The sequence below is a fragment of the Suillus paluster genome (genome assembly GCF_016628075.1).
Source record: "Suillus paluster strain FC165 chromosome Unknown EDB91scaffold_16, whole genome shotgun sequence".
NCBI classification, from domain to species: Eukaryota; Fungi; Basidiomycota; class Agaricomycetes; order Boletales; family Suillaceae; genus Suillus; species Suillus paluster.
In genome coordinates, this window is record NW_024537576.1 from 666,692 (window position 1) to 686,942 (window position 20,251).

At 48.6% G+C, this 20,251-nt stretch overlaps 6 protein-coding genes across 6 annotated transcripts; 3 read left to right on the plus strand and 3 right to left on the minus strand.

The window, feature by feature from the left end:
- The first annotated feature begins 2,138 nt into the window (after window positions 1-2,138).
- On the plus strand, window positions 2,139-2,949 carry EDB91DRAFT_1123917 (uncharacterized protein). Its single transcript, XM_041318340.1, has one exon. It carries the CDS (start codon window positions 2,300-2,302, stop codon window positions 2,918-2,920), a length of 621 nt encoding a protein of 206 aa, XP_041179043.1. The 5' UTR covers window positions 2,139-2,299; the 3' UTR covers window positions 2,921-2,949.
- A 64-nt stretch (window positions 2,950-3,013) lies between these two features.
- On the plus strand, window positions 3,014-3,383 carry EDB91DRAFT_1123918 (uncharacterized protein). The gene is made up of 2 exons (XM_041318341.1): window positions 3,014-3,113; window positions 3,175-3,383. The coding sequence occupies exons 1-2, from the start codon at window positions 3,063-3,065 to the stop codon at window positions 3,313-3,315; spliced, it is 192 nt and encodes a 63-aa protein (XP_041179044.1). The 5' UTR covers window positions 3,014-3,062; the 3' UTR covers window positions 3,316-3,383.
- A 142-nt stretch (window positions 3,384-3,525) lies between these two features.
- Window positions 3,526-5,428, minus strand: EDB91DRAFT_1328383 (MFS general substrate transporter; the record flags this gene model as incomplete). Its single annotated transcript, XM_041325281.1, has 8 exons — window positions 5,154-5,428; window positions 5,022-5,087; window positions 4,789-4,949; window positions 4,606-4,740; window positions 4,396-4,552; window positions 3,838-4,345; window positions 3,688-3,780; window positions 3,526-3,611 (listed from the first exon to the last, which is right to left on the minus strand). The coding sequence occupies exons 1-8, from the start codon at window positions 5,322-5,324 to the stop codon at window positions 3,526-3,528; spliced, it is 1,377 nt and encodes a 458-aa protein (XP_041179045.1). The 5' UTR covers window positions 5,325-5,428.
- A 1,222-nt stretch (window positions 5,429-6,650) lies between these two features.
- On the minus strand, window positions 6,651-7,770 carry EDB91DRAFT_1123932 (uncharacterized protein). Its single transcript, XM_041318342.1, has 7 exons — window positions 7,697-7,770; window positions 7,480-7,639; window positions 7,335-7,418; window positions 7,189-7,280; window positions 7,072-7,129; window positions 6,761-7,018; window positions 6,651-6,695 (listed from the first exon to the last, which is right to left on the minus strand). The coding sequence occupies exons 1-6, from the start codon at window positions 7,702-7,704 to the stop codon at window positions 6,941-6,943; spliced, it is 480 nt and encodes a 159-aa protein (XP_041179046.1). The 5' UTR covers window positions 7,705-7,770; the 3' UTR covers window positions 6,651-6,695; window positions 6,761-6,940.
- Window positions 7,771-17,653: 9,883 nt separating this feature from the next.
- Window positions 17,654-19,078, minus strand: EDB91DRAFT_1050690 (uncharacterized protein; the record flags this gene model as incomplete). The annotated part of the gene is made up of 8 exons (XM_041313548.1): window positions 17,654-17,707; window positions 17,762-17,887; window positions 17,939-18,644; window positions 18,694-18,701; window positions 18,757-18,825; window positions 18,878-18,889; window positions 18,943-18,963; window positions 19,013-19,078. 8 exons carry the CDS (start codon window positions 19,076-19,078, stop codon window positions 17,654-17,656), a joined length of 1,062 nt encoding a protein of 353 aa, XP_041179047.1.
- Window positions 19,009-20,178, plus strand: EDB91DRAFT_1273134 (eukaryotic translation initiation factor 5A-2; the record flags this gene model as incomplete). The annotated part of the gene is made up of 7 exons (XM_041324607.1): window positions 19,009-19,384; window positions 19,454-19,529; window positions 19,582-19,664; window positions 19,721-19,741; window positions 19,811-19,876; window positions 19,929-20,090; window positions 20,149-20,178. Exons 1-7 carry the CDS (start codon window positions 19,346-19,348, stop codon window positions 20,176-20,178), a joined length of 477 nt encoding a protein of 158 aa, XP_041179048.1. The 5' UTR covers window positions 19,009-19,345.
- Between the last annotated feature and the right edge of the window lie 73 nt (window positions 20,179-20,251).

Consider the following 20,251-nt stretch of genomic DNA (forward strand, 5'->3'; position numbering starts at 1 on the left):
ACTTTAATTGGTGACGAAGTCCGTTTCTATTCAGCCCTCGTTATCGGGCTACATTTCCAAGGGCATCGCCCTCTGTGGCAACAAACAGCTCTCGGACGCGATGGAAGCTTTTGATCTCGCTTCCATATTTTTGGAGCGTAATCCAATCACTATTGATCTTTTACTATTAATCAAGGTACTCTTGTCGCTCGTCTCATAGTTAGTCTGTCATACTAAGACTTCGATGTCATTTTTACAGGCTGTTGCACTTTTCAATGCCAATTGTCACAAGGAGGCAATGCGGCGTGTTCAAGGCATCACCACCGCGTATCAACACTCAGATACGCTTCCGTGCAGCGTTGTCAACGTGAGCCTTTATGTTAGATCTCATGAGCTTTCTCACTCTCGAACACGCTCATCAGCGGTATCTACGAGTTGAGCTTGCAATAATTGCTTTCGAGGATGGGCGGTACAGCGTTGCTGCCGATCTACTCCATGATATCATTCCCAGCATAGCCGAATTATTCACTCGCGGGGCGTTTTCTGAACTTAGATTGAAGATATTCACGGTGGTATGTCACTACGAAGGTGCAGGGGACACTGATGCTGATTGATCGTATTCACCCCATAGCTCTTCGGCTGGGACTTGGATTCCTTTTGGCAAACTGTCAACCAAAGACGGTGCGATGCGTTCCTCCGCGCAGATCGAGTAATAGAAGCGGTTGAATCTATTCAATACATGATGGGCATGATTGATGATGCTGCGAAGGACAGCTGCCTCGAATGGTCTTCCGGCGAGTACTTTAGGATCTTGAGCATATTGATCATTGAAAACTCACTCTGGGGTTTTTTAGCCTTCAAGAAAGACTGTACTGAGCGCTGTGTCTCAAAGGGAGACGAGGCTGTTACTTACGTTATGGCTATCGACCTGTATTCAGCAGGGATCAAGCTAGATTCCTCATGCGACTCCCTTTTTGCGCAACGCAGTAAGGCTATGTTGGGACAAAACCTCTATGTGGAGGCCATTCAGGACGCAGAAATGGTGTGGACAATTTTTTTTCCGAGTAATCGTGCTGATCCTGCCATTGTATAGGTTATCAAACTCAACCCTTCGAGTTATCTTGGGTACGAACTGAACTATGCAGCGCTTCACGGGGAAAAACTCTACGATGATGCAATCGAGGCCTTCAAAACCATGCTCTCCAAGTTGGAAAATGATCCCGATGCGCAGATACGCGGTAAGTTCCAAATCACTCATCTGTCAATGTGAAATTGATGGACTCGTTTTCCAGAGCTGCGTCAGCAGTATGTCAGTCCATCCGAAGTGGAGGACAGTATTCACAATGCCATTCACGCTCACCTGGACAATGCCCCGCTTCGCCTGCTCAACACCAGCACGGGGCGTTTATGCGATAGACTGATACAGATAAATACTTTCAAGGCGAGCACGGAGTACAAAGAGCTTTTGTCCTCATCCGTGAAAAATCCGCACGTCCAACTGGAGCCCATCATACAAGCAGTTACAAAGTACTTCCGTTGGGTCATGTTATCGCATAGGTGGGAACCTGTGGAGCTGCGGCTGCACGACATCCAGGACAAGGTCGTGTACGATTTGGATCCAGTCGGAACTGTGGTGAAGTTGCAATCATTCTGCAAACTTGCTCTTGATGCAGGGTATAGTTGGGCGTGGAGCGACACGTGCTGCATAGACCAGAATAATAATGTCGAGGTCCAACGATCGGTCCATTCCATGTTTGTCTGGTATCGCCAGTCAGCTCTTACTATCATCTACCTGTCGGATGTTCCGCCTTCAGCAAAACCGGGCGCACTGGCGAGCAGCAATTGGAATACACGAGGATGGACCGTTCAGGAGTTCTTGGCTCCTAAGGTCGTTCTCTTCTACCAAAAAGATTGGACCTTATACCTCGACAACCACTCTCCCAACCATAAGAAGTCTGTTGCTATTATGCAGGAATTGGAGGACTCGACAGGCATAGATGCGCGGGCGCTCGTCGAATTCCGTCCGGGAATGACAGGCGCGCGCGAGAAACTCCAATGGTCATCGAGCCGTGTCACCACTTTGCAGGAAGATGTCGCATATTCATTATTTGGCATCTTCAACCTCCACCTACCTGTCATCTATGGTGAGACAAAGCAATATGCGCTTGGTCGGCTCTTGCAGGAGATTGTGGCTCAGTCGGGCGACATTACTGCCCTAGACTGGGTCGGAAAATCATCCGAGTTCAATAGCTGTCTGCCAGCCGACATTACCGCGTACAAGCTTCTGACATGCACGCTGCCGTCTCTATCCGAAGACCAGATGCAGACGGCCGCTTCATCACTGCAAAATCCCGCTGTTGTAGATCTGGCTTTGAAACTGTATACCCGTCTTTCCGACCTGCGCATTCCTTACTGCGGGAACCGCAGGCTGCAACTGCCTTGCATCGCATTCCCCGTCACAGGACTCAGACGGAGGAATGCCAGTCAAGACCAAGAGTCATCTTTCACTTACCGGGAGACATCTTTCACTTACGACGTCAAGACGGTCGGGCTTGAAGACCTGGTAATCACCACAGAAAACAAGCTGCGGCTTGGACTGCGAACGTTCTTACTCATCCGTCCGTGGAATCGCCATGATCTCGGGCTGCCTGTCATTGCAGACGACGAAAAGAGCGTGGATGATTGGTCGCAGCCCGAGTCTCCATCAGACGAATTGCTCGGCAGCGATCCTGGAGAGGATGAGTCGGTTGATTTAGAGTCTCAGTGGCGAGCGTTAAAGTTGATCGTTCGTCTGGGACAGCCTTTTGGCGCATTTTTGCTAGCGCAGCAGCAGGGTGGGGAGTACAAGAGGGTTGCTTCGGACCACAATATCATCGCACGAGTCAAGGACAGGGCTTCCGTTAGTAACATGATGGATGTCAGGACGCTAGAAATATTATAGTTACATGGACTTCGAAGAACGGTGGATCTCTCACGTGTTTTCTTTGCAATACCTTGACATCATCCGCACGGAACAATCCAAAACAATACTCACTGATTATTCCAACTATGATAGATGGTGACCCAGTCCTCGCGGGCCTGAGATGCAAGCTATTGCCATGATGATTGGCGAAAGGATCACTCTTGTTCAGGGGGTACGTCTCGTCTGGCCAGATAATAGTGGCTTGTTTGAAAACTAAAGAACACTCACTACAGCCGCCTGGTACAGGCAAAACGAAAACCATCATTGAAGCCGAAAAGTGTACCAGGAAGACAACCCGAACTTTCAGTAGACTCAATTGTGACTGGACCGAAACATTCCTTGTTCCCTTGTGTCTGTGTGTCGAGTCCTTATGAAAGTACGGCCGACGTGATCCTGACGCATGAATCACGATGGACCTTATGATGTCCAGCCGATTCTCACCAAACTCATTCATGGGTCTCACGATTGCGATACATCGATATGGCATATCCTCTTTCGAAACGTATGAAGATATAGGTGTGCTGAAGTTTCGGAGTTTGGGTGCCTTGAATCTCCTCGGAGAAATGCTAATCTTCACTCGACATTTACTCATCCCTATTTTGTATTTCATCTGGCAACTGCGAGCCCAGCCACCTCAATACACCAGCCAGCATAATCAACATGACATAGACTGCGTTCCCGTTGAGGATATTGTGTTCCTTTGAGAACGCAAAGAGCGAAGTTGTTAAGGCAGGGCCCAATGGCACGAGCCATGCATGCGGAGGTTTGGCCGAGACCATTGACAGCGCCAAGGACGTTCTTTGCAGGAGCAGAGGCCGTGATAAACATGAAGACAGTCCCTGTAATCAAATGCGTTTTAGTTTCAATGACAGAACGGGTTTCGCGGTAGCACGCACCAAATGCCATATCCCACATAACTGTCAGAATTAGTTGGCCAACCAAGGTAAACGTAATTGCATGATCAACTATCCCCCTTGCGTGTACGAGCCATGACATGAACGGAAATAAAAGGATGACTGGGGCAAAGCACGACACTGACAAACAGAAGAGACGCTTTGGACCAAGCCAATCGACAATTTTGGCGAAAAACAGTGCCTGGAAGACACCATCCACAACTGCAAACAACGCCAGCCATGAACCGATATAAGAAGGAGTAAAACCAAGGCCGCCGAGATAGGTAGGTGTCGAAAAGAATAGCGGCAAAAGAACGATGAAAGAAATGTCAAGCAAAGCAATCATAGCGTAGTTTGCAATTGGAATTATAATAGTAGGCGTGAGCAGAGAACGCAAGGGCATGTTCGCCATAGACTTTTGGGCAAGGGCTTCTCGATCGTCACTGTCGGCACCACTTGAAATGCCTAGGGTAATTGATTTCAATTTTGATCGACGCTTGGTCGATAATGTCTGTTGATTGTGAGTAACTTGCGTGGTGATAGGTAGTATGTAGAACCTACTTCTTCTAAAAAAAATAACAGGATGAAAAAGGCCAGCACAATAAGACAGGCAGACACTGCACAAGGTAGAAAGTATGGGTATTTGCTCCAAAATGGATGAGCAAATAAACCAGGCCAGGTAACTTGTGGACGCGCGAGTGTTCCGCCTATTAAAGGGCTGACATGCAGACTTCATTGTTGGCCATCCAGATAGTCAACGGTACCACTTACCCAACGAAACTTCCAATGCACCAGACGACTGGAATCAAGGCAAATCCCTGAGCCATATTTGTAGAGTCTGTCAATTCACCCATCATGGTCCTCATGACTCCAACGTTGCCGTTTAGTATACCGCACATACAGCGGCTAGAAAAACCATGTCAGTGTCGTATTTTGTTTCAGCTGAAGACATACCTAATGACGAGGCTCCAGAACGATGTGGAGAGACCAAAACATAGCATGGAGATGCAAGTTCCTGATAGTCCCACCAATAACACTGGCTTGCGTCCAATATGGTCAGATAACCGACTCCACCTCAGCACTGTCAGTGCCTGCGCGAAGTAGAATAAAGATTCCTGTCAATCATATCCGATAATATAAGGAATCACGACTCATTCCCGCAAGCCGTACTAATCCCAACGACTTACAATTATTCCAGCATAATATCCTACAGCCGCATCGTCGCCTCCAGTGATGCCAAGTTCTTTGATAAGCTGATGAGAGCGAAACAGCGTCAAAAATGGATGCTGGAAAAATGAGGTGTCTTTGTGAAATCATACCTGATTAACGTACGGGAATATCGACATCGAAGCGATAGGTTCCACAAGTCGCAGTACCATAAGTATACCTATCTGAAGTTTTGGAAGAGGCGTTTTAGGCTTTTTCGAGACCCCTGCAGGGATCAGAGGTGTAGTCTCGCTTTCTACACGAGAAGAATTTGAGCTGTCCATTCTGGCGAGTCAGCCTTAATACGAGTCCAGACAGAAGAAGATTCTGCAGCGAGCTGCCGTTGTCGAATTGTATTTATGGTCTGCGCATTATTCAATGATCGTGGTCAGCTGTTTGATTTCAGGACCGAGAACTTCTCATAATGAAACCACAGGTCATTGGCTCCGATCAAACAGCTCTTCATTTGGAAACATCGTGACTAGTCACCTGCGCACTCCCTCGCAAGTACTCCTACTCCGATGGCTCCATTACCTACTCTCCAGATCACCGATGTATTCTTCACAGAACACATAATATTTGAGAGATGTACTGTTGCCTTCGTTTTCCCGGGATGGAACATCAGTGCATGATGTACCGTTGCAGCCTCCAGATGAGGTTCCCCAAGGGAGACTTGAACATGACAGTCGCGGGGTGCGAAATAACAGCGGTACGTTCAAGGAAGACATGTACAATCACAACTGGGCAAAACGACACTCGCCGATTAATCCGACTGTAATAGATGGTGGCCCTGTCCTTAAAGGCCTGAATGTCATACAGATGCGAGCTATTCTTATGCCTTGTTCAGGGGGTACATCTCGTCTGACCATGTCATACTTGGTGGCTTGTTTGAAAACTAAATGACACTCTTACAGCCACCCGGTAAGCAAAACGAAAACCATCATCGAAGCCGTTAAACTACTCAAAGTCCGATATCCCTCTCCTTTTCACCTACTTCAATGTTGCGGTTGATAATATAGTGGAGGGTTCCGCGGCGGCTGATGCGAAATAGTACCTTCGTCGAAGTCACGTTCGGTGGTAAATGAAATCATCTATATATGAACGTACGTTGGACGCGAAGGTGGGGGGGCATATCCTCTTAAGCATGTAGAGACTAACGCAAGAAAGTGCCGAAAGAAAAGCTAGGGACGCTGGAATATATACAGGACGGTACGAAAATTCGGACAATGAAAAGTTCGGGAGGAAATCCACGTTGAGCGATTGTTTGGCCAAGGCTTTCAACCAAAGCCTTGGCCAAACAACCAGCAGACTTCTGCCAACAGCACTACCGGCGATCATTTTTATTAACATTTGTCGACACTGTCTACCTGGTATTCCAGTTTGCATGCTTTCTTTTGGACTATCTTCACTAGACCGAACAATCGTCGAAAACGAGTCTTCAGCTGCGGCGTACTACTCTCCAACTTGGAAGTCGCCACAGTCCAGACTGGGTGCCTTCTTTGATGAACACCAGCAAAGCTCTCGTAGCGATGATGGAGTAAGGGCATAATAAGTGACGTACGCCTTCGCTGGAGGCGATGTTGGCTGATCGTTCATCATGTGTACTTCAGTGCTATCGTTTCCTAGATTCACGGTGTAATCAAGACAGCACTCGAGTATGTGGTACTCAAACATCAGACATATCGCGACACGTTTGACTCGTCTTGTTGCTGTCTAACAGATCCGGGAGAAAGCTCAATATGTTCTGCATCTAACTACTTACGGTGCTAGGGACACGCATCTCAATGATTCATCAAACAACGGAGTACACATTCGCAGAACATAGTAACCTAGATCATGTTGATCTTACATCCTTCGACAATCGCAAACGCATATATGACCAATGTCATCCTACGCCGCCTCAGGCTGCGGGTGCAGCCACCCACCTCCACTTCCCTCTGGTGTTCTCCGCCGCCGGAGCTACAGTGTCGAACACGAGCTGCAGACGTATCATGATCAGCAAAAGTATGTATGACAAGTGAAGCCATTGACCTCGTTGTTGGCATCGACCTTCAAGTAGTACACCACATTCAAGATAGTGGCTGTCACACTGCCATATCGTCCACGTCATCAATCTGAGATACGTTTGAATGACGACCTGATACGCACTTTACCCCGGCTGCAGCGACCATGGTCACCTGTGTTCCACAGTTCCAATTGTAAGTGCCGTCTATCCCGACCATCGCCAAAACTGTGTTGTTCTAGAATATAGGTGAGATTCAAATTAGAATGCTCGATCCCGCAGAAAGACTGACAGTCCATCCGAGGTGATTGGTGCCGGTCTTGAGCGACCCCCTCACGCTCGCGTTGGCAGCGGTAGGGTCGTATGTGGTCACCCACTATCGATATGCCTTGTCAGCACCAGGCTCAGAACACTTGCACAATCTGACAGCTGCCTACCGTCTGAGCTCCTGGATCACCTTGGGTGGCCATACAAAGAACACCTTGGTTCAACGTCAATACGCGGTTTGACCCTACGTTAGAGAGAACACCGGTGCACGTGGCAACGAACTGTGCCATGATGATATTCGATTTGTTGGTTTGATAGGATGAATGAGAGTGAGTTGATCTTTAAACCTGCGATTGTAACACCCTTTATATGTGGGTCCTCTGCAGGCTCTGCATTCTGCATCACGCGCGCGCACCCCTGAATGATATTTGGTGAAACGTCCTGTAATTCAACTCGTCACCTCGCTGTGACGAAGTTGGAACTTCATCGCTCTGACACTTCCATTGCAAAAGAAGTTACATGCATTCGTTTGTTTCCGCTTCCGAGGAATGTTCGTCAATGCGGTACAAGATCGGTGGTGTAGTGGTCGCCGTCGCGAGAAAAAGAAACCGACTGATCTCTGACACAAATACTCCTGAAAAAATACTCCTGCGACGCCGTCCTCGTAAGCGAAATCAAGGAATGTATGTAATGCCTTTTCTAATGGAAGTGCCACGAGTGGGATGGTCACTGCCGAGACATCGCTGATATCTCAATGCTCATTGTCCCACAGAACAGTTACTGGTCACTCCGACATTTCAAGTCTGTTAACTCTGGGCCAGTAGTGCATCAATCATCGTATGGAATCGGATTTCCAGATATCAGCTTGTGCACCAAAATATCAGCGCTGGTCTCGTAAGGACTGCGTACGTTCATCAACAAATAGGCCCCTCGAATCAATAAAGACTCTGTGCTTGACAGATCAGCGGCGACCCACCCATATCTTCTAGATCACGGTAGATCTCAGGGGTATATCATTTTCGAGACTCTGAGGTACCCGTCCGTCTTCGTCGCATCTTCGTACATTACCCCGCGGGGCGCTCCATCGTCGGTGCGGTTACATAATGGCACTTGAGCAGGGTCAGTCATAGCTTCAACTGGGAACAACGATGGTGAGACAGGTATATCATTCAAGTTATGTGCAGTCTATGTCTCATACGAATTGTAGTGAACACAGAGTACAAGAGCCGATGAAGACCAATGGTACTTGGGTTATTGGAGCAACTCTGGGAGGTGCGATGCCAGGCAGCCTGGCTTATCGAAGTAGGTGATCGCGTGATATTCCTTTGAACCATGCACCTCCTGTCATTCATAGATTGAAGGCAACATAAAATGTACTACTCACGAGAGCAAACTCCTTGCCCCCCACGTAGCACCTGACGATATCGAATCTCAATTTGAACTCGAACCTCTGGCTGAAGTAAGTCATGACATGCATGACACTGAGCATAGCCCTACGGTGTTCTGAAGTTCGGAGCACCAGAGTTCCGAAGAGAAAGTGCGAACTTGGAGCAACAAGACTTTATCCGACTTGATTGAAGACACTTGCTTCTAAATGCGATGGACCGTCACTTACAAGGGTTAGTGCATTATGCCACTATTTGGCATGAAGCAAGTACTACACGACATCGAACATATTGAAGTTCTGACACACCCACCTGTAGTGCTATAACTTACGATGGCTGCAAGATAAATCTTGCCCTTCAGCCTTCCCCTCTTCGCGCCTTCTTGCAATAAATGATGACGGGTTTGCACGTCTGGGGTGGGTCCACAGAAGTTGATTGGACATCCAGTTTTTGAGGTGCGGAAATATGCTTACTTTGCACAAGATACCTTGTTTTGATTTCTATCGCTCATGCTCGCTCTTGGAAACTCGAAGATACATCAGTGAAGTGAAACGAGAAGTGACGGCAAAGGGATAAGACAGACTCTCGAAGTGGTGGTTGAAATATAGAAACATGGTACATAGTACATAGTGTACGAGAATATGAGACAAACAGGAGGAGGTAACGCACATGCAAAACGAGTTGAGAATTGTTGACACAGTGCTTGGAGTAAAAGTCCGATAAAAGTCCAACTCACACATGGGTCATGATTTCGTTCAGCCCCTTCATGCAATCCTCATGCGCGTAGTATTAGGGCCAGGGGGAGAGGCCATCTGCACCATTGAACCGCATATTGGTTCATTGGATGGTGTGAGCAGCGAGGGACGAGGCAGGCACCACTTCAGATGATCGAGGCTCGTTTAGATCTAGATCAGTCCATGTTACATCGTGATCAAAGAATCCACTGCTCACACGCACGACGGAGGGGGTACATAATCTGCCCATTTGTGTTATGCAACCCTTCGCCAGTATGATTTGTAATTCAGAATGCAGAATACATTCTCTGTGGACGGTGGACAATTAGAGTAGAACTTACACTATAGGCTGGACCGCCCCGCTCAAGCGCTGTTATGTAACCGCCCCGACGATCAAGCGCCCCGCGGGGTAATGTACGAAGATGCGACGAAGACGGACGGGTACCTCAGAGTCTCGAAAATGACATACCCCTGAGATCTACCGTGATCCAGAAAATACGGGTGGGTCGCCGCTTATCTGTCAAGCACAGAGTCTTTATTGATTCGAGGGACCTATTTGTTGATGAACGTACGCAGTCCTTACGAGACCAGCGCCGATTTCTTGGTGCACAAGCTGAGATATCTGGAAATCTGAGTTCATACAATGATTGATGCAGTACTGGCCCAGATTTAACAGACTTGAAGTGTTGGAATGACCAGTGGTAGATTATGACCCGAAAATTGAAAAGCGACTGGCGGTAGCAGTGTGAGGGGCTCTCGAGGATCTTTTGCGCAGTGACTTAGTACTTGGTGCGAACTCAGCGGCCAACCAGCACCACTACGGGTAAATGTGCGCTTACTTGCGGAGACTGCTCTGCGGGGCTATGAGACATCATTGATGTCTCCCTGGCACTTCCGTTGGAAAAGGTGTTACATACGAGATCAGTTGATTTCTTTTTCTCGCGACGGCGACTAGTACACCACCGATCTCATACCATTCCTCGGAAACGAAAAAAAACAAAACGAATGCATGTAACTTCTTTTGCGATGGAAGTTCCAGCTTCGTCGCGGCGAGGCGACAAGTGGAAAGTACAGTATGGTTAACTAAACATCATTCAGGGGTGCGTGCGTGTGATGCAGAATGCAGAGCCTGCAGAGGACCCACATATAAAGGGTGTTACAATCGCAGGTTTAAAGACCAACTCACTCTCATTCATCCTATCAAACCAACAAATCGAATATCATCATGGCGCAGTTCGTTGCCACATGCACCGGTGTTCTCTCCAACGTCGGGTCAAACCGCGTATTGACGTTGAACCAAGGCGTTCTTTGTATGGCCACCCAAGGTGATCCAGGAGCTCAGACGGTAGGCAGCTGTCAGATTGTGCAAGTGTTCTGAGCCTGGTGCTGACAAGGCATATCGATAGTGGGTGACCACATACGACCCTACCGCTGCCAACGCGAGCGTGAGGGGGTCGCTCAAGACCGGCACCAATCACCTCGGATGGACTGTCAGTCTTTCTGCGGGATCGAGCATTCTGATTTGAATCTCACCTATATTCTAGAACAACACAGTTTTGGCGATGGTCGGGATAGACGGCACTTACAATTGGAACTGTGGAACACAAGTGACCATGGTCGCTGCAGCCGGGGTAAAGTGCGTATCAGGTCGTCATTCAAACGTATCTCAGATTGACGACGTGGACGATATGGCAGTGTGACAGCCACGATCTCGAATGTGGTGTACTACTTGAAGGTCGATGCCAACAACGAGGTCAATGGCTTTTCTTGTTATACATACTTTTGCTGATCATGATACGTCTGCAGCTCGTGTTCGACACCGTAGCTCCGACGGCGGATAACACCAGAGGGAAGTGGAGGTGGGTGGCTGCACCCGCAGCCTGAGGCGGCGTAGGATGACATCGGTCATATATGCGTTTGCGATTGTCGAAGGATGTAAGATCAACATGATCTAGGTTACTATGTTCTGCGAATGTGTACTCCGTTGTTTGATGAATCATTGGGATGCGTGTCCCTAGCACCGTAAGTAGTTAGATGAAAAACGTATCGGATTTACTCCCGGATCTGTTAGACAGCACAGGACGAGTCAAGGGTGTCGCGATATGTTTGTATGTTTAAGTGATACTCGAGTGCCGTCTTGAATCAACCATGAGTCTAGCAAACGATAGCACTGAAGTACACATGATGAACGATCAACCAACATTGCCTCCAGCGAAGGCATACGTCACTTACTGGCGCCCTTACTCAATCATAGCTATGAGAGCTTTGTTGGTTTTCATCCAAGAAGGCACCCAGTCCGGACTGTGTCGACCGAGTCGAGTTGGAGAGTAGTACCCCGGAGCCTTATTTTCGAAGATTGTTCGGTTTGTTGAACATGGTGCGAAAGAACGCATGCAAATTGGGGGATACCAGCTAGACAGTGTATGACAAGTGTTGATAAATGTGGTCAGATTGAGCAGGCGGTTGTTTGGCAAAGGCTTTAGATCGAACCAGGTGAAAGTGACGCGGCACACCTCCTCAAACGCTTATATATCACCTTGAAATATCATTCGAATGTTGCTCGAATCTTATTACGGTCCTCAGACTCGGAGGCTTGGGCGCTTCAACTGCACAGTATATATGCTGTAAGCTGTGAAGCGAACACAAGGACAATGTTTTAATACGTACCAAGTAGACAACTCAAACTTCCAGTAGACTCCACTCTGAATCGGCCAGGGCGTACTTTGTGTTCTGGTGTAGGCGTGTTGGGCCGTGCTGAGAAACGTCTCTTCGTAAGTGATGACTTTGGAGCATGATGCATGCTGAGACGATTGCCACAGTGCGCACGGTAGTCGGAGGATGTCTTCTTCATCAGTCACTAGCACACAGGAGTCATCAGCGATCTGGCCGTGCCAGAAATTTAAAGGACACACCGAAATTACCTGGGGTGTCATACACTTGCCCGACGGACAGCGGATCATTACTTGTTCAGGCGATGGGTCGCTGCGGGTATGGAACTTGGAGAGCGGGAAACAAATAGGAGAAGACTGGCGGGACGGTGAAAATGCAGTGTACACCATAGCGTTGTCTCCGGACGGGAAGAAAGTGATTAGCGGGAGTCATGACGGTGCACCGAGGTTGTGGGACGTCGACATAGGTAAGGTCATCGCTAAATGGACGGGGCACACAGACCAATTATTGTCTGTCTCCTGGAGTCACGATGGTCAGCGAGTTGTCAGCGGGTCCGCCGATGGGACAGCAAGGCAATTGGATGTAGGAAGCGGAAAGACCATCCTCGCACCAATTGAAACCGGACACACACACGTGTATATAGTTATTTATTCGCCATACTCAGCCATGATTGCGACTGGTGGATACCTTAAGGATGATTCAGACCATTTAATCAAAATCTGGGATGCGGAGACAGGCGAGCTCGTCCAAACTCTCAAAGGATTCGCAGGTTTGGTGAAGTGCCTACCTAGCTTGGACAGCAGACGAAAAGACAATTATTCCCGGATCTCACGATCACTCAATCAGGACATGTCAGACTACCACAAACTGGGAGGAGATCGTTGTGCTAGGCGCTATCCATGAAATTGCATTATCTCCAAATGGCCGCATCCTCGCAAGCGCATCGTTCGACAAGACAGCACGATTGTGGAACCTCGAAACCGGTCAGCCCATCGGTTCCCTCAAGCATGCAGATATAGTGACTAGTAGCGTGTCATTTTCGGCAGATGGAAAACTACTAGCCACTGGCTGCTGGGACCACGATGTGTCCACATGGGATGTTTCTGCGATTGTTAGAGAAGCTGGCCTCGACGACCTTCTGTCAAATCCAAGTACTGTGAGTTGACAAGTACTGTTATCGACAGACATGTCTCATTGCATTTCATTATCATAACTGGTCACGCTCTCCCAGGGCAACAAGTCAGTACTCAATGTACGTGACGCTTTTTTAATGAAAAACTCATTGCATTTACCCCTATGCATTTTAGGCTGATGCAACACGTCGCCCGGACCGACGACTCGAGCCTGCCCGTCGTGTGCCACCAGGTTTTTTCGACGACGTACGTCGTTAGCATCAAATCGATTGTTTTCTGACTTCCATCTCAGGTCTCCCCACGTCGCCACCGTGTTGGTTTGTCATCAGCATTCCATGGAAACACCCTTCTTGGTCGCATTTCTTCGTTATTCCACCGCTCCCAATTCGATGCTCGCGATACGTCATCCCAACTCCCTCCTTTCCACTGGGCTCGAAACCTTCTCTCTCGGACACAGCGCAGGGTAAATGATGCAGGGATCGACTTGCACGGACGTCGCGTAGAAGTGGTCAACGTCCCGTATGCGAAGGGCAAACGCGTATGTTTCTTTCATCCTTCCAGAAGTTTCAACTCCACCTGATGTCATGTAGAGATATGCTTCCGCGAGAGAGAAACGAAGACCAAATCCATCCAAATCAACTGCAGGCAGCTTGCGGCCTCCGCAGAACGGTGTCACCCAGCAGTCTTGTAGTAGAGCAGTTAACCTCCAGCCATCTTCCCATCCAAATACTGCTGTCTCCACATCGTCCACCACACCTGCTGTTGGTGCTACTCCCGCAGCCCCAGTCTCGACGACCTCGCGCCTTGATGCAATGATAAGACAGCCTGGACGCTGGTCTCGTTTCTGGCTCTTTATCTGTTGTACTTCTCCTGAATATACCGAGGGTCATCATTAATATACCATTTTCTCGTCCGTAGGAAGATCTCTCCCATCTCATTACATGCCACGACGCTCATCTCATTCCTTGAGTACATGCAATGGAAATATATTGCATACTTATCTACGATCCATGATCAGTTGGTAGTACTGGAAGCTTAGCTTAGCGCTATTGGTAGCTCGACAAAGATGGTGTCGGCATTTGGTAGTCTATAGCCGAGGATATATGAAAGTGACCACTAGCGGACAGTGGGAGGTATCGGTACACCATCAAGATGGGTGGCGGTACAGTGCCATCTCATCATCAGAAACAAAAGTTTGAAAACAACAAAGGGAAATACATAGCGTTCATTCATATGCCAATTGAAATTGATCACGCACTAATCGTGCAAGTGAACGATGGTGCTGAATCGCCAGAATACATGCCTAACCGCCGGCTTTAACGAGGATAGCCGCTTACCAAATGCCGCACATTGTGGCTTGGTTGTTGAATTTCCTGTGGTACATTTTCAGGCAGATCCTTGTATTATGTGAGTCATCAGTAAGTCTGGAATCATCCAAACAAGGGATACTCGTACTCTACTCGATATAGTACTCGATCGAACGAATGTGCCGAGGTTCTTCGCCGAGCTCGAGCTCAGATGTGATCGTCACTAGTACCGTGCATTATGAAACCGGAAAGAGGCCCCTCTCACCACTCGCGCCGGTGAAATGTCCATTTCACCTGCTAAACAAGTAGTGAGATGGTGATGGGTGATGAACAGGTGATTTAAATTAGAAACATGCACTCAGAAGTGGCAACTGAGGGGTTGAAATTATTTTCAGATCCTCAAATGACTACCAAGTTCTCATCCACAATTGAGAGGCGAGAGATGGTCGAAATCACGCCCGGTCGGAAGATAAGACACGGCGGGAGTGCGTTTAACATATCGCACTTGGCCGATGATCTGCTCAGAGGACATTTCAATGTGAGGATAGGACATGCGGAGTCGCCCACAGATAGGGGAGGATGATGGTAACGAAACACGATTCAGCGCTAATCACTGGCTCTGGGGGTAAGAAGTCATGGTGCAGGGTCATCACCGCATGGGCGGGTCACATGTGGTCAATCCGTTGTAGATTGTGACTGACGAATGCACCTCAGAGACAGATATAACTGCCAAACGACTCAGCCTACTTAGGCTTTGGCGCTTCAACTGCATAGCATATATGCTGTAAGCTGTTGTGAAGTGAACACAAGGACAATAAGTAATGCGTTTAAAATATACCATGTAGACAACTCAAAATTCCAGTAGACTCCACTCTGAATCGACCGAGACGCGTATTGTGGCCTCGGATCCTGCTCAGAAAGATATCCTCGTAAGTCATGACTTTTGACTTTGAAGAATGAAAACTGAGACTACGCTGCGCCCGATAGTCTAGCATGCCCTCACCCACAGCTAGGACGCAGGAGACATTAGTGATGAGGCCCCGGCAGAAGTTTGAAGGACACACCGGTGTTGTCTGGGGCATCAAACAACTGCCAGGGGGAGAGCGGATCATCACTTGCTCAAACGACGGCTCGCTGCGGATATGGAACTTGGAGAGCGGGAAGCAGATAGGAGAAGACTTGCGGGACGGAGAAAGTGAAGTGTACACTATAGCTTTGTCTCCGGACGGGAAGAAAGTGGTTAGCGGGAGTGAGGACGGTGCAGTGAGGTTATGGGACATTGACACATGCAAGATCATCGCAAAATGGACGGGGCACAATCACAGTGTGTTTTCTGTCTGCTGGAGTCAAGATGGTCAACGAGTGTTAAGCGGATCCGCCGATGGGACTACAAGGCAATGGGAAGTGGAAAGCGGCGCGATCGTCCTCACACTGATTAAGGCCGGGCACACCGTCGTCTACTCGCCAGACATGACCTTGATTGCGACTGGTGGAGTAGAAGGGCCCATCAAAATATATGATTCCAAGACAGGCAAGCTGGTCGCAACTCTAGAAGGACACACAAGTTCAGTACATTGCCTGGCTTGGACCCCGGACGGAAAGACGCTTATCTCCGGATCAGTCGATCACTCGGTTAGGAAATGGAACACCATAACATGGAAGCAGATCGCGGTTCTGGATGAGCATACCAACGGCGTCTGGGGAATTGCAGTATCTCCGAATGGTCGCATCCTCGCAAGTGTATCGTTCGACAAGACAGCGCGATTGTGGAATCTCGAGAATGACCAGCCCATCAGTTCGCCCCTCCAGCACGTAGAGCCGCTGAACTGTGTATCATTTTCGGCAGATGGGAAGCTACTAGCAACTGGCTGCGATGACAAGAACGCGTATACATGGGATGTTTCTGCAATTGTTAGAGAATCCGGTCTCGATGACCTTCTGTTGGATCCAAGTACTGTGAGTTTTACGTGACGTCTTCATTCAAAATATCATTCCATTTACACCGATGCTACTAGGCTGGTGCATCACGTCGCCCGGTTCGACGACTCGAGCCTGCTCGCCGTGTGCCCCCAGGTTTCTTTGACGATGTATGTCATTAGTTTACATAGTATCAAATTGAATGTTTTCTGACCTCCATCTCAGGTCTCCCCACGTCGCTACCATGTCAGTCTATCATCGACACCGCATGGAAGCACGCTACTTGGTCGCGTTTCCTCGTTATTCCACCGCAACCGCTCTGATATCTTCGGTACGCCATCCCGACCCCGTCCTCTCAACTGGGCTCGAAACCTTCCTTCTGTGACACCGCGGCACGAGCTAGTCGACGTCCCATGTGCACAGGGAAAACGCGTATGTTCTTTGGTTCCTTCCAGAAGTTTTAACTCCACCTAATATCAAATAGAGGAACGCTTCAGCGAGAGAGAAACGGAGGCCAATTCCGTTGAGGCCCAATAACGCTGCTGCAGGGAGCTCACGGCTTCCGCAGAGCGGTCTCACCCAGCAATCTAGTGGAGTGGCTCACTCTCAGCCGCTTTCGGAACCGCATACTGCTGTCTCCACGTCATCCACCACACCTGCTGTTGTCACTATTCCCGCAGCGACGACCTCACGCCCTGACGCAACTATAAGACGACCTAGAGGCTGGACCCGTTTCTGGCTCTTTATCTGCTGTGCTTCTCCTGAATATACCGAAAGTCATCATTGATCATTTTCTCGTCCGTCACGAAGAGGTCTCCCATCCTATATGATATGTCATGACGCTCATCTCATCCTTTGAGTACACGCAATGTAGACACCAAGTCGTGTATGGCATACGCATCAATTGGCAGTACTGGAAGTTTGGCTATCGGTAGCTCGACAAATATGGTGTCAGCATTGGGCAATCTATGAAGTGTGTAGCAAAAAGAACATAGCGGAGACAGCGAGAGGTATCGATACATCATCAAGATGAGTCGTAGTACAGTAATATCTCATCATCAGAAACAAAAGTTCGTCAAAATCAAGAAAACAAAAACGGGAAATACATAGCGTCCATTCATATGCCAATTGAAGTTGATAGCACACTAATTGTGCAAGCGAATGATGGTCCTGAAGCCTAAATCGCCGACATATATGCCTAACCGCCAGCTTTACCGAGCAGAGCATAGCCACTTCCCGCTGGGCCGTGCAGCTACGTTTCATGCGTAAGAAACACGGAAAACACGAAAAGAAAGGGTGACCGTACCTTTGAATAGCATCGATGGCAAAGGGGATCTCCGTCCTTCTCCGTCAATCTAGTCGAATCTAACAAGGTATTGCACTCCTTGCACCTCAAACACCCTTTATGCCAAGTCTTTCCTATGGCCTTCATCTATCCCACACACATCAGCCAAACTCGCATCAGGCGCTCATTAAAATTTACCTGTTCAGCGAAATAAACGCTCTTCCCACACCGTGGACAAGCTGGTGTGGTCCCCATAGCAAAAACTTTTACTGGAGTACCGCCGCAACCAAGTGCTGCGCCATACCGTGTACCAGTGGCAGTCGGCTGCAACGGAGTCATAGAAGATGAACTGGAGCGTCCAAGTGTTGCAGGGGAAAACTTCGGGGTAGACGTAGCATTAGTACCGTTGCTTGCTGACTTCGTCGGACTCAATGGGACAGTACGCGGCATATCGCCGACGCGGACTGTGCTAGTAGCCGTCCCCGCAAAGGTGATGGCAGGAGGTGGCGTGGATTCTTCCAACATCTCTTCTATCTCTTCCTCGGAGTCCGTGTTTGTGTTGATAGGTTCATTTGTGTTTTCAGAGCTAAGTTCAGCAATGGGATTGATGGGTGAGCGATTGTACCGCGCAGGGAGGACCGAGTTCGCTTTGAGGATGGGCGGTGGCGACATAGCACCGTTCGCATAGCGTCCTGTGCCAGTATTGTGCGCACGCACCGGGGATGGGGCACCTTGCCGCTGGCTCAAATCTACTGATTGACCGCGCGTGAAAGGGGGTGTAGGGAAGGAGTTGCGCACAGGTGACGCAGGAAATGGTGCAGGTGAGGAGGGCATATCATCGCGATGGGGGAGATTAGCATGTCTCAGGTCGCGAGTACCGAAGTTTCGAACGTGACAGGTTTTGCTGCAAATCAGGTCAATGATTGGAAGACATGAAGACTCGTGAGGATTACCAGTATGGCTGAGGAGGGAAGGGTAAGCTACACAATAAAATGATATCCACAGGCAAGGCTCACCTCCTGATCGTGTTCAAGCAGCGTAAACGAGTCTAATCTCTTGTTGCACGTCGTGCAAGCCAGGCAAGGCTGACCGGACTTGTCGTAAATCACACGTGCCGATGCGTGTGGGGGAACTCACCTTGTGATAAAGCTGATTACGTCGATTAATAATATGGTACATGCAGAGTACTACGATCTGCCCACCTTCCTGCCAGGTCCCATCACCTGTCGGATATCATTAGGAGTTCAAGAAGCACGGAACGAGGCTGCTCACCTGTTCTGCAGCATAAACAGCCTTACTGCATCTAGGACATATCGGTGTGCCGCCAAACGGATGCATAGCAATGATTGTCTTGTACCTGATCAAACTCAAGCCCCAAATTAGTGCAAGCTTGAAGGATAGTTGTATTACTGAGTTGTTCGTCGTTACTTATGAGCCGATGCTGACTATAGTTGACTGCCTTACACACCATTGATCAGAAACGGGAAACATCCATCGGAGATTGAAAGCTAGATCGCTTTTTTGCTACAGGGCGAATCTTTCGTTCATCGCCATCTTCCTCTTATCCGTCCTTAGATTTTTGTTTTTACTTCTTATTCCCCCATCATGTCTGACGATGAGCAACACAACCAGCAGTTCGAGCAAGTGCGCCCATCTCTTCTATAACACCCCACGATCGTGGCAGATACTGATCGCAATGATCGTCATATGTAGGCTAGCGCAGGTGCTTCGCTCACCTTCCCTATGCAATGTTCTGCGCTCCGTAAAAACGGCCACGTTAACATAAAAGGTGCGCAGAACTGTATCTGCCCTGTATTGCCGGCCCGATACCTCCATTCCAGGTCGTCCCTGCAAGATCGTCGAGATGTCCACCTCTAAGACTGGGAAACACGGTCACGCCAAGGTCCATCTCGTCGGTGTCGACGTGCGTTCATGTTCCACTAAACCTGCCAACTGCTACTTTACCTTCCGATCACACAGATCTTCACTGATAAAAAGATGGTAAAGTATCAGGAATTGACTCGGTCATAAGCGCCGCCACTTACGGCTCCTTATACCCCCCTTTAATAGGAAGATATCTCCCCCTCCACCCACAACATGGACGTTCCCAACGTGAAACGTACCGAGTACGAGGTCGTAAGTGTACTTTTGTATCGTTGTCTGCTGTAGTCACTGAAGCCCACGGTAGGTCGGTATCGATGACGGCTTTCTCAGTCTCATGGATACTGATGGAAAGATGAAGGAGGATGTCAAGCTTCCCGAAGGAAAGCTTGGTATTGACATTCGTGAGGGCTTTGATAAGGGGGACAGTGTCGTGGTCTCTGTCACTGCTGCGATGAACGAAGAGCAGGTACAGTCATCATTCAACATCCTTGTAATTTTATGAGTACTAATGCACGACGTTTTAGGTCACGTCTTTCAAGATCTCCAATCAGTAGACGTACGTCTTTGCAATCATATGGTCTGTTCGCGATTTTCACATCTAACCTTTTTTATTTATTTATTTTATCA